The sequence below is a fragment of the Erpetoichthys calabaricus genome, chromosome 6 (assembly GCF_900747795.2).
Source record: "Erpetoichthys calabaricus chromosome 6, fErpCal1.3, whole genome shotgun sequence".
Taxonomy (NCBI): Eukaryota; Metazoa; Chordata; class Cladistia; order Polypteriformes; family Polypteridae; genus Erpetoichthys; species Erpetoichthys calabaricus.
In genome coordinates this window covers 77,661,932-77,674,136 of record NC_041399.2, presented here as the reverse complement: position 1 = coordinate 77,674,136, position 12,205 = coordinate 77,661,932, and the positions used below count along the sequence as shown (strand labels likewise).

The window sequence follows — 12,205 nt, the reverse complement described above, 5'->3', positions numbered from 1 at the left end:
GTCATCGAAACTTGTTCTTTATGTGGAGCTTTATTTTTTCTTTTGTAATTTCTATGCCTGAACAATAACTCGTGAGCATGACAGGTGAAAAAAAAAAAAAACCAAAACATTTAGATGCCATTGAAAGCTTTTAGAAAGAGAACAATACCTTACTGCAAAGCATCACTTTCTCAGCAACTGCTCTGAAATGTGAACAATTTACTACAAAATTAAAAATAAATACTAAGGAGAACATAAATTGGTGTGCAATCAAAGAATTCAAAAGCATAAAAGTTGAAAGCAGGTATTATTGCACAGTACTGTTGCATGGTATACTAGCAAAAGTACCACATTACCATATTTTTTAAAACAGTACTATAACCAGTATTATGTAAAATACGGTAATGTTACTCCACTAAACTAAATCTCTGCTTGCAGGGCTGTGTCTGTGTGACTAGCAGAAAACTAAATAAAACTAGCTGAGCTTTATTACATACTTGTCAATTCACTTGATAAAAAGAGAGACTAAAATGGTTAATTACACTAGTCATCCCCAACGTATTGAGAAAAGGTTTTGTAAATAGTTTCTTTGAATAAAAACAAACTAAAAAATTCCAAGTTATCGGTTACTTGTTTCAGTATAATTTTGGTACCAGTAATGAAGTAAAAATTTTAATATCGATACAACACTAACGCTGGGTAATGTAAAAAAAGTAGAGACAGAATGGGAAATGGTTTTTTTAGATTTGGAGATGTGAAAAAAGGGTTTCAGAGCATTTCTGCATTTAAATGGCAAGGTCATTGGTCCTGTTAAGACTAGAAGCTGAAAATGTGGCAAAGTGAGTTGAATGAATAAATAAAAAAGTTGAAATGCAAACAGATAAAAAGGAAGCAACTTGAGTTTAAAACAGGATATGATGATGAATCACCTTCTCCTTGAAACCTGTTTGGTTACCTTCACACTGCAGGAAAAAGATGGCTGAATTTCAATTTTTAATTCACTTCTGTGTTCTTGTTTGATTCTTTGCCTTAACTACAATCCTATACAAATGTGTATTGACATCCTGAATGTGCAAATTCAATAAACCTAAATTGACAAATTGACTACCATGAACACCAGCAGTATACTGAATGCTATGCTACTTCATTTTATTTTAAGTTAAAAATGTCTGTGAATTTGTCAGCTCACGGTGGTAAGGAAAAGAAATACAAAAGAAACAAAAATGTAGCCGTTGGTTTGTAGTACAATCATTATTACAGAATGTGTTTGTGAAAACCTGTGGGCATGAGAGAGAAGCCAGAAATGAATGGACAAGATGTGAAGAGTATTGATCCAAAACAGTGGCTTGGGACATTTCAGAATGCTGAGGGGGACGTTCAGTTACTCATGTCAAAATGTGTCTACAAGAGATGCTCAGAAATAATACCCACTTGAGGTACACCATATCTGTGAGAAAACCCAGTAATTAGGCTGTGTGGGCTAACAGCAATCAGTCCAGACGCTTATTATGCTTGCCATGTTGCTTTCTTTCTATTGATGCACTGAATTTGTAATGTTATTCATCTTGACTTTCAATGAAGACATAAGACGAAGGTCACATTTACAGTGGAGTTAAACAGTGTAATTTTCCAGATTTCCAATTCAAGTGTTCACACACATGGTCACACTGAATTTGCATATGTCTGTATCAAGTTTAGTACCAAACAAAAGTAGTCTAAATTAACTTAGACAAGTTGTGATTGTGCGTTTTTACTTTTCATACTTCTTTATATACTGTAGATCAGATCCATGTAAACAAACTGGAATACATGAGATGTGTATGTTGCCTTTTACATCCCTTGACTGCATGCATATAATCAGTTTGAAGGAATGCTTCTCAAACAGGCACTGTTGCCTTGATGCATACTATTAGGGGATTATAATCCCAAAGTCAGTATCTTAAATCCATCTCTGAATCACCATGTGAATCCCATCCTTCCCTGCTTTACTGTATATATACTTACAGAACATCAAACTTTACTCTAGAGGTTAAGAGCTTTACCTTAGTGTCTGCTTTTAATTCAATTACATTAATAATAAGAGAGTAAGACATTTTTAAAATCTTTCAAAATTAACTGGCAAGGGGTGCCATCCAAAGCTTTAGTTTCAAACATGCTCTTTTACTTGCTAACATGTTAATTTTTCTAAGAATTTATTCACAAAACATTAATTTATCATTTGCGTCTACTTATATGTTATACTAACAGCTCTGTGATGCAAAAGCCACAAGCTTTCCTGGTATTCTTAGTGAAAAAAATGTTGCAAACCATGCCGTCTGCCTTACAGTTTAGTCGGATTAAATTCCTGATTTGGTTTCTGTATTCAAAAAGCAGCTGAAATGAAAGCAGATTTTCATCTAACACTGCAGCAAACATAAATACACAAATATGGGTTTTGCAAAATAACCTGACCTCTTCTTCTTCTTCTTCATTTATACAATTCAACATCTTTTTTTAATAAAAAAGACAAGCAAATCAAGAATTTAGGATATTTGTAGAGGACTGAAGAATAACTGGTAAAGAATTAAGGAAGTCTGGTTATATTTGTGAGGAGGACAGAAATACAAACAACATATTATTGGCAAGCAGTCAAAATCCGTTACAGATAATATTGCTAAGTCTGGTAACATTTTTAAAACAGTTACGTCTCTAGCAGAAAAGGAAACCTCATATCTTACGTTAAAAAGGAAATAAAATAACCAGTTACAAACGTTTCATTTAGCAAGTAGTCGTGGAACATACTTCTTTGTTAGAAAAGACAAACTAATTAGATACATGTAACAGCCACGTGTGTGCAATTGTTACCGTTAATATACACCGTTAATCTGTAAGAAATCTACAATCACAGCTCAACGTTACAACAAAATTGGTAATTATTATTGTATCTTCTTTTCTTTTTTTTTTTTTTGCTTGGAGTGACCCACATTTAAACAGTAGACATACCTGTGGCATTCTGCAATTCTTTGGATAGTGACACATATCTGCTAGTTTGTCCACAATCATTTTGAACTCTAAAATCTTTTTAAAAAGTCAAGAAACTAGAGCAGTTCTGTGATGTTTCAATTGCTAGTGCTTTCAATATCCTCATCATCCACTGCTACTGCTGCATTTGACTTGGAAATCATTAGAAGTTTTTCCCTGTTTGTGTATTGCCGCAGACCTCCTTTGGGCAGATTGTCAGTGTTATCCTCTGAATCTGAAATAGTACAGTCTTCCTCATCGTCATGCTTTGGGGACTTGTCTGTACACATTTGACTTGCGTCAGCAGTAACCTCAGTGGACTCAAATGACACCTCTCCCTCTCCCAGTTTTATATAGCCCTTACTATTTGAACGTTCCAGCCTAGGGCAGCTGGGACGTCTGCTTTTTTCCACATGCAAATCATTTGCAGTTGACAGACACTCACCAAGATCTATTGATTTTGAAAAGGAGGACAAAGCTCCCAGTGAAAGGCTGGAACCCATTGCTCTCCTAGCTGGGGTTGAAGGGAGCAACTGGACCTGAGATCCCTGCGGGGAAACCCGAGGGACTCCCTCTTGCAAGCTGCCTGTGCTTTGATAAAATGGTCCTAAATCTTTACAAACATACACCCCAGTTTTCGAAGTCTCTACTTTTGTCATTGTGTGCTCATCCTCACTGCACCCATGGCTTACCACTTTGAAATCACAAGGAGTTGGTTTGGCTTTTATTTCTGGAGCCTCTTTGGCACCATCACTGTACTGTTTGTTATTTTTTTCATCCACCCCACAATTGTTTAGTTTGATCATTGGAAGAGTAAAAGCGTTGATGGAAGAAGTGACAATAGATGTAGTTTCCCACTTTTTTGGAATGGGTGGCCTTTCGATAGCCCTCGATTGTTCATTATAAATACTATACACCGTGTCGGTAAAAGTCCACCCTTCCCTAGAGAGACTTGGTCTTCTCGCCAGGGACTGACGTCTCATTGCTTGAACATTACTTCCCTGATCTTGCACCCTGGATGCCCCTCCAACAGTAGAAGGCCAGGAGCTTTTGACTAACATAGCTGCTGTGTAAGATCCCCCAGATTTCACATCTACACCCCGGGACTGCACATAATTAACAAAGCCGTTCAAAGGTGTGCAGTCTTTGGTCCGTAAACTGTGTATATCAATTACCGTAGAATAGATATCCCTCAGGTTGATTATCTTGGTTTTTTTGTCTCTGTTTTCATGAAGCACAGCATTGGCACAAATGAACAGGAATATACCAATGCCCATTATTAATGGGCCAAAAACTTTAAGCTTGTCAGAGTGTAAATATTTAGCCAGAAAGCGTGAGAAAAATCCTGTAGAAGGAGGAGGAACGTCAATTCCAGTAGCATTTGTCTGATTGTCCTTTAGGAAATCAAGGTCAAGCTGATAGACTGCATGGCTACTCCGTGACCAGTTTGTCTGAGCAAACAACTTGGCATCATAAATCCTTTTACTGCTTTGCAGCCTTTTAGGAGGACTAAAGTCTTCTTTATAGATGGAGTGATTTTTTGGCCAGTACCCCATTACAGCCATGGCTATTCCTACCAAAAGCACCAATATTCCAAAAGCGGCAATGAACCCAGAGATGGAGCACAGCTTCAATTTGCCCTTTACAACCACCACATCGTTCTTTCTTTTCTTTTTGGCTTTCTTTTTCCGTTTGTTTTGTACTCGGTTCTTAGCACGAAGAGAATCTTGCCTTCTAGCGGAGATCCGTAGCAGACCTCCAGTTGCTATCATGGTCACTTTTTATTGGCAATGGAGTCAGTCATCCTGGAGGAACAAAAAAAAAAAATCCATTAATTTCTAACATATCTCAAACACATCAACTCACCACTCAGAAATTATAAGAGAGATAAACAAGCTTTTCAAAAAATACTGAAAAATTGAATGTATTGTTTTAAGAATGAAGAAGATTCATCATAAAGCTGCTGGCAAAAGAAATCACATAATATTAGAATCACCTGACAATGGACTAAAAGCTTAGGTACACTTCTGATGTTCTGTTGTTCTTGTTCTGCTGGCATAACATGGAAAATAACAACATGATGGTAAGAACAATTATGCTACTTACTTCAAAGTTTACCACAAAGCTAAAAATGTAAGCCACTGCAGTTGGCAATGTTGGCTGCTGCTCCTTTGTCAGTTTAGTATTTATTTTAGAAACTTGAAGACATTCAGTCAGCATAGCCTGAATGTGGAATCCATCACTCTGGCATTCATGGCTCAATCCATCATATTTTCATTTAAAACTAGGAACTTATTTAAAAAAAAAAAAAAAGTGAATTAGTGGATAAGAAGAAAAAGGAAAGAAAATATATCAGCCCTGAATATCCATGTTAGTGCATTATTCCAAACTGGAAGTTTACAAGGTTTAGGTTTTATTGTCATTTGACAAAGACACACCTGTCCTCTTGAACTATTCTGGTAAGTCTGACTTATTAAGTAAACAGACAAAAATTAACTTATTTTTGAGAAGACATTATATTCAAATCCTTCTGCGTACTAAACCCAAATCTTGGTTTTTGGCAAGGCCTACGGAGAACCAGCCTGATTCTTCTGGAGTTGCTTTGGTATAATTTTGCTTAACACAGAAAAAAAATATTGATGTAGACGAGAGTAGCACTCATACAGTGATGAAGAGGGTTAGCACTCACCTTCTATCTTGTAACACTGTGTATTATTAACAATCACACAATAAGCAAGACCAGAGAGATATATCTATGTCTCTGTTAAGGAATATGCTCAGGGTGATGTTCCCATCTCTAAACATCATTCTTCCAGACACAGCAGCAGCGGTGAGGCTCGAACTAGTGTTGCTATATTAAAAAGTCCCCTCTTCTACCACTTTGCTAAAGAAGGACTCAGTCAGTCAAACAGTTGATCGGCTACTACCTATAAAGGGGTTTCTTACACAGCAACAGTCCCTCTCTCAGTCTATAAATGCATACTTTAAGCATTTACTGTTGTCATAACATTTAAAAAAACAAGTTGACTGACTTTAATATACTTTGAAGTCCATACAATGACCTGTACCATCTTCAGGAAGAGAAATTGGAGCTATTCATTTTCATTGATGATTAATTGCCAAACAGGTAATTGTAATTGAAGATAAAATGTTCAAGGCTGGGAAGATTTCAGTGTAACATTGTCATCTAACAGTTTCCATTTTTGTTCCTAGAGTGGACCTGCCAAATGACTAATGAAGGCATTTCCTCTTTGCACCTGACTCCACTCCTTTAGGCAATTGAACATAAAAGGAGATATACTGTAATTGAATGTTCCTACTGTGCATTGTGAAATCTAAGAAACATACTTCCATTATCAATAAATGGGAGTATTCCCTGAGGCCATCCCACATTTCTCTTAATATATGTTACAACATTCATACTACTGTGAGATCCTTCCATCTATTTTCTGAGACAGCTTACTCCAAAGATAGATAGATAGATACTTTATTAATTTCAAGGGGAAATTCACATACTCCAGCAGCAGCATACTGATAAAGAAACAATATTAAAGTAAACCATGATATAAAAATGCAGGTAAAACAGACAATAACTTTGTATAATGTTAACGTTTACCACCCCCATCCCCCGGGTGGAATTGAAGAGTCTCATAGTGTGGGGGAGGAACGATCTCCTCAGTCTGCCAGTGGAGCAGGACATTGACAGCTATCGCTGAAGCTGCTCCTCTGTCTGGAGATGACACTGTTTAGTGGATGCAGTGGATTCTCCATGATTGACAGGAGCCTGCTGAGCGCCCGTCACTCTGCCACAGATGTCAAACTGTCTAGCTCCATGCCTACAACGGAGCCTGCCTTCCTCACCAGTTTGTCCAGGCCTCCCCAGCACACCACCGTGTAGAAGAGGGCACTTGCCACAACCGTCTGATAGAACATCTGCAGCATCTTATTGCAGATGTTGAAGGACGCCAGACTTCTAAGGAAGTATAGTTGGCTCTGTCCTCTCTTGCACAGAGCATCAGTATTGGCAGTCCAGTCCAATTTATCATCCAGCTACACTCCCAGGTATTTATAGGTGTGCACCCTCATAGATAGATCTATCTAGCTGCCCCAATATGGAGTAAGCGGTCTCAGAAATAACATGAGTCAACTCTAGCTCAATAAGAGTAAGGTAGGGAAGACCTCTCTTACTGACATACATATAACATAGAGCTGACAATGAACTCAACGTGCTTTGGCTACGGAATTGCCATGCTTGGAAGTCTAGGTATTCTACAATGAATTGTGTTACCAGCTTTCAATTAAACTTCTTCAGTTCTTATGTAGCAAAGCTCTTCATTTAAACTCTTATGTGTCCTCATGGGAAAAGAATGCCTTAAAGATAATAAGTCCTTGGTTCAAATCCTTGCCCTGGCTTTGAGTGTGTTGAGCTTGCATGTTCACCTAGTATCTATTTGGTTTTCTCACCACATCCTAAAGCCAATACAGATAAGCTTAACCAATGACTCTAAATTCACCCTGTCGGTTTGTGTAAAAGTGTGACCTGCAATGGACTGGTACTCCATACAGGATTTATTCCCATCTTGTGTCCAAAGCTCTTGTGATTCTTGGTTAAATAAAGCATATTAGAAAATTGCTGAATAGATGGCTCAATCAGTGTAAATGGGAAATGTGTTTGAATGGACCAGGCAATACTTGAATAAAGAACAAGGTGTATTTTGGTAAATACTGCAGTGCCAAAACAGTGATTCTGAACAGCAATATTTTTATTTAATAAGATGTAAACAAAAATCTAATTTGTGGGGTGTATGTGAGTCTCCTCTTCAAGCAACTTGCCTTCCATACAATTTTTTGGGGACAGACTTTTATCCTACACTGGAGATTTAGAAAATGGATGAATGGACAATAAGTGGTGTCATTCTGCAACGTGAACCAAACAAGTCTAATTCAAACAGGAGTCAAGCTTTCCAAAAGACAAAGCCCACTTTTATATCATCAAGGTTTTGGGACAATCCGTTTAGCTCTTTACTAATTTTGGTAAAGATGAGGATAGTGGAGTGACTAGAATAAGCCTCACGGACATAGGGAAGTGACAATTCCACACAAGGAGTGGATGGGACAGGAATCAAACCCAGGTCCTTGGAAATGTGAGGCAATTGGGCTTATTCATATAATACTACAACAACATCTTTTTGTGATGAGCACCATAAAGTGTTTTGTAAATAAAGCTAACACAACATACATTACACAACACACACAACATCTTAATAAACGCAAATACACATTGATACATTTTCTAACATACATTCTCAAACTTGCTTAATCTAATTCAGTGTTGTCAGTCCAGAGTCCATCCTGGCAATTCATCCATCGTCCAAACCTGCTTAACCTGAACAGGATCGTGAAAAATTTGGAGGCGATCCCAGAAAGCACTGGGCGCAAGGCAAGAACAATTCCTGCATAGGACATAAGTTAATTACAGGCTGACCATACTGAATTAAAAGTGGAAAAAATGCAGCATAGCAGTAGAGATGATAAAGGGAATGAGGGACTTGAATGAAGATATTAATGAAGTTCAACTAAATAAAATAAACATAAAAAATGATTGTTTTTAATGTAAATGTCACAGTTCAGCAAATACAATTTGAACAGAAAATGTTTATTATACCCAAATAGTACCAAAGCTGAAATCTGAGCCCAACGTCTTAGGCACTATGCTACACAGCGTGCCACATATAGCACAACATCATGTAGAATTACGAATTATGGCCATGTTTAAAGCATGCGAAGATAAAGCATGTTTTCTGTCTGGACTAGAGGAACGTGGAGAGTGGAAAAAGGAAAAAAAAAAAAAATCAAAAGATCATTTAATTATAGCCTCATCATCCAGAAGTTAAAATACATCATTACTCACATTTATCTGCACATAATATTTTGAGTAAAATTTGCCAAAACATTCAGACGGCTAGCTTCATTTTTATCCTGCCCCGTTTTCAGAAACAGCAGTGTTTTCTTTGCCGACAGCCCTTTGTGCTTCTATTCACCATTTCTTTTCTTCTGGTGGATTAAAGTGACATTTATAGCCCCTGAACGTTTTCTACTATATACAGTGAGGAGAATGGCTGATGCAGTTTTTTCTTACTTGCTGATACAAATCATTGACATCAGTTTCCTCTATCCAGTTTTGTGGTTGTTCTTTTGAACAATTTATTCACAAACACAGTGTTGACGCTGTGACTATATTAGTCATTACAGACCAATAAAAATATGAGTCTTAAAAAATATAAAAATAATCCTGACATGTTCCAACCTCCATAGCTGTCATCCTGTTTTTGTAGCTTGTTCCAGATACTCACATACACTCTAAAACTGGATATGACAGACAACATGGACTACTACACAACTACCCAGGCGTCTGGGGTGCTGCAGCCTATCCTGAAGGCACTGAGCATACAATGGCAAACTCACACTTGCGTAGGGCCATCGACAGTGATTGGGCAAGGGACTTGCGACAGCACAGTGCCAATTCACAATTCTTAAAGTTGAACTCCACCTTTAGAGTTTGATGATGAGCAGATCCTGGCCCTGGATGCTGCTGAGAGTAAAATATTTTCTGAGGCAGAATGTTAAATGAAAGTCACAGCATTCAAGGTGGAGATATTCTGGAGTTTATACATATAGCATGTACAAGGAAGCATCAATTTGGATACTGTAAAAGAGAAATAATGAATGCTTCTTTCTAAAATTACTTTGAAACAAATTCATCTTCCTCTGTTCCACACTGCAATGAAAGTATTTAAAATATTCAAGTTTTTTTTTTCCATACAAGCAACACACATTCATTAAAAATTCTGCCACGGCACTTTCTCACATATTTCAGCTAATATCCCGATTATACAGTATACAGCATGAAACATTTTATATTCCGTTCTCAAAGCTGGCATACATCAATTTAGAGGTGAGGGAGGCTGGAGCCTCTCCTAGCTGTTTTGGGCATAAAGCAAGAACCAACACTGGACAGAGTGCCAGTCCATCTTGGATGAAATATTTTATTATATGTCATTGACATTAGGAGTAAGCTCTTGAGCTATTCCTCAGCCAAAACAATGACAATGGTGGCCAAAAGGACCAAAATCAGAAAGAAAAAATTATAACAAGGGAATAACAACACAAAGGTATGTCATGATCTGGTGTTTATTTTTAATCTTCTACAGATTCTCCTTGGCCTCTAAAATTAATTAAGACTCTGATTGAGAGTTTTAGAGATCAAGGAATCTGTTTGTCATATTGACTTTTGAATCACATGCATTGTGATTCATGTTAAAATTAAATACATTCTTATGTGGCACTGTCTTGTTTTTATTTTACATTGGAGATGCATCCACGGTTTGCCAGGTGTCATCTTTCGGACGTGACACCAATAGTGCAACAGCTTATAAGCTGACAGAACAGAATGCTTATCATCCAAGTTTCTGGATACAACCTAAATATCTAGCATTACTGTTCAAGCACGTAAAAGAATCTCTGTTTTTGAACTCTTTTCTGCCCCTCGACTAATATTTATACCTAACATTGTGACTTTGGCTTTATTCACTATTCTGGTTTTAGGACATTCTCACTATAGCTGTATATTTAATACTTATCTCATGCCCTGAGCTCTGTTTACTGAATGTCTTTCCAGATTTGTCCTTAGCTAGTGTCAAAGTAGAGGCATGGAGCCACCTCTAACACCCTCAGGTACCACTCTAGACACCAGGTAAAAGTCCAAGACTCTTTATTATAATTATAACGTGCACAAAGCACCCTCCACTCCACACTCATAAACTACAATAATTCTCTAAATACAAATACCAATCCTCCTCGCCCAGACACTTCGCCCTCCTACCTCCCAGCTCAGCTCAGTGTCTGGGCTTTCTCACAGTCCTTTTATATCCCCTGACCCGGAAGTGGTTCCTGTCCAAACCCACAAGTCCTTATTCCCTCCGGGTCAGGGTAAACAGTCCTTTTCTTCAGCCCGGGAGCACGTCGTTCCTTCCTGTCTTGTGATGATGACGCACTCCCGGGTTATAGGGCACATAAGAGCCCGCTAGCCCCCTTACAGTGACTTCCGGTGGCCCCCAAGGTATCCAGCAGGGCTGTGTATAAACACTACATAGTCCATGAGGCCCTGCTGGAACTCGGAGCACGATCATGCTGTCGGGAGAGCTCCTCCTGGCGGCCTGGGGGTGAGGGCAGGAGTAAAATGCCGGCAATCCACCACACTAGTTATTAGTTATCTATCTTCTGACATCCCCTTCCCCCATTTTGTGCAGTCAGTATAAAGTACAACAAAAAGTGAAGATAACAAAAGACCAAATATGCCACCGAGTCTTTCTATATAAATAACTAACCACAGCCAAAACATGGGGTGGCTGGTCCACCTCAACCACAAGCACCTTTAAAAGCACTCCCTGATCCTTCATCTCCAGTCTATCATACACCTTCCACTCACCCAGGCCTTGTCAATAATTCATTTTCCATCTCCAAGATCACCAGCCCTAGGGGAATGAAGGGGGTTTTAAGCCCCAGCCAACTACTTCTAGACATTTCAGCAAAAGGCTTCCAGCTGTCCTGGTCCTATACATCTACAGGTCAATTTACCAACTGTAGGTGCTTGCACAGTTTTGTGCAACAGTCATCCCAGATAACCACTGCCAATCCTCAAATAGGTTGTCCTCCCCACTGACCCAGAGTCGTCCACACACACTAAGAGGATCCCAAAGTGCCCTGTAGAGACCTCTCAACATAGCAATGTGGTTTCCTTACTGTCCTCACTGAAATATTTCAGGGCCTTGTATTGCAGTGTTTATCTGGTAGTCCCCCTCGTGGTTATGATTAGTACAGTATCACTGCCTTTATTCTTTTCTTCATTATAAATAGTAATAATAATCTGTAAATTATAGTATATCTTAAAAATGTAAATGATACACATGCTAAGTGTAGATTAGTTGATGGGTCACAAAGGTAATTATTGCTTTTTTTAATTTAATTTTTAAGTAGCCAGCAATAAACTGTAACACTATCAATAATAAACATGAATGCACACCATTAGATTAAATTCTACTAAATAAACTGGATTTATTTTAATACAATTTGGGGCTATTTAAAAATGAAAATTCATTGCAGTATCAGTACTGGAAATAAAACCTCAAACATTATTATATCATTGACACATGAATTACTGAATACC

General features: G+C 38.0%; 1 protein-coding gene across 3 annotated transcripts in view; it reads right to left on the bottom strand.

The window, feature by feature from the left end:
* Positions 1-2,542: 2,542 nt before the first annotated feature.
* The window catches only part of tmem200ca (transmembrane protein 200C, genome duplicate a), a 75,488-nt gene continuing 65,825 nt past the window's right edge, over positions 2,543-12,205 (bottom strand). Inside the window, exons 1-2 of one of the 3 annotated variants that reach the window (XM_028803738.2) lie at positions 9,277-9,432; positions 2,543-4,784 (exon numbers count right to left, since the gene is read on the bottom strand). In XM_028803738.2, coding sequence (XP_028659571.1) covers positions 3,078-4,751 — 1,674 coding nt within the window. In that variant the 5' untranslated portion in view covers positions 4,752-4,784; positions 9,277-9,432 and the 3' untranslated portion in view covers positions 2,543-3,077. Of the gene's footprint in view, positions 4,785-8,890; positions 9,207-9,276; positions 9,433-12,205 lie in introns of those variants that run through there. The other 2 variants (XM_051929154.1, XM_028803737.2) reach the window with 2 other exon arrangements.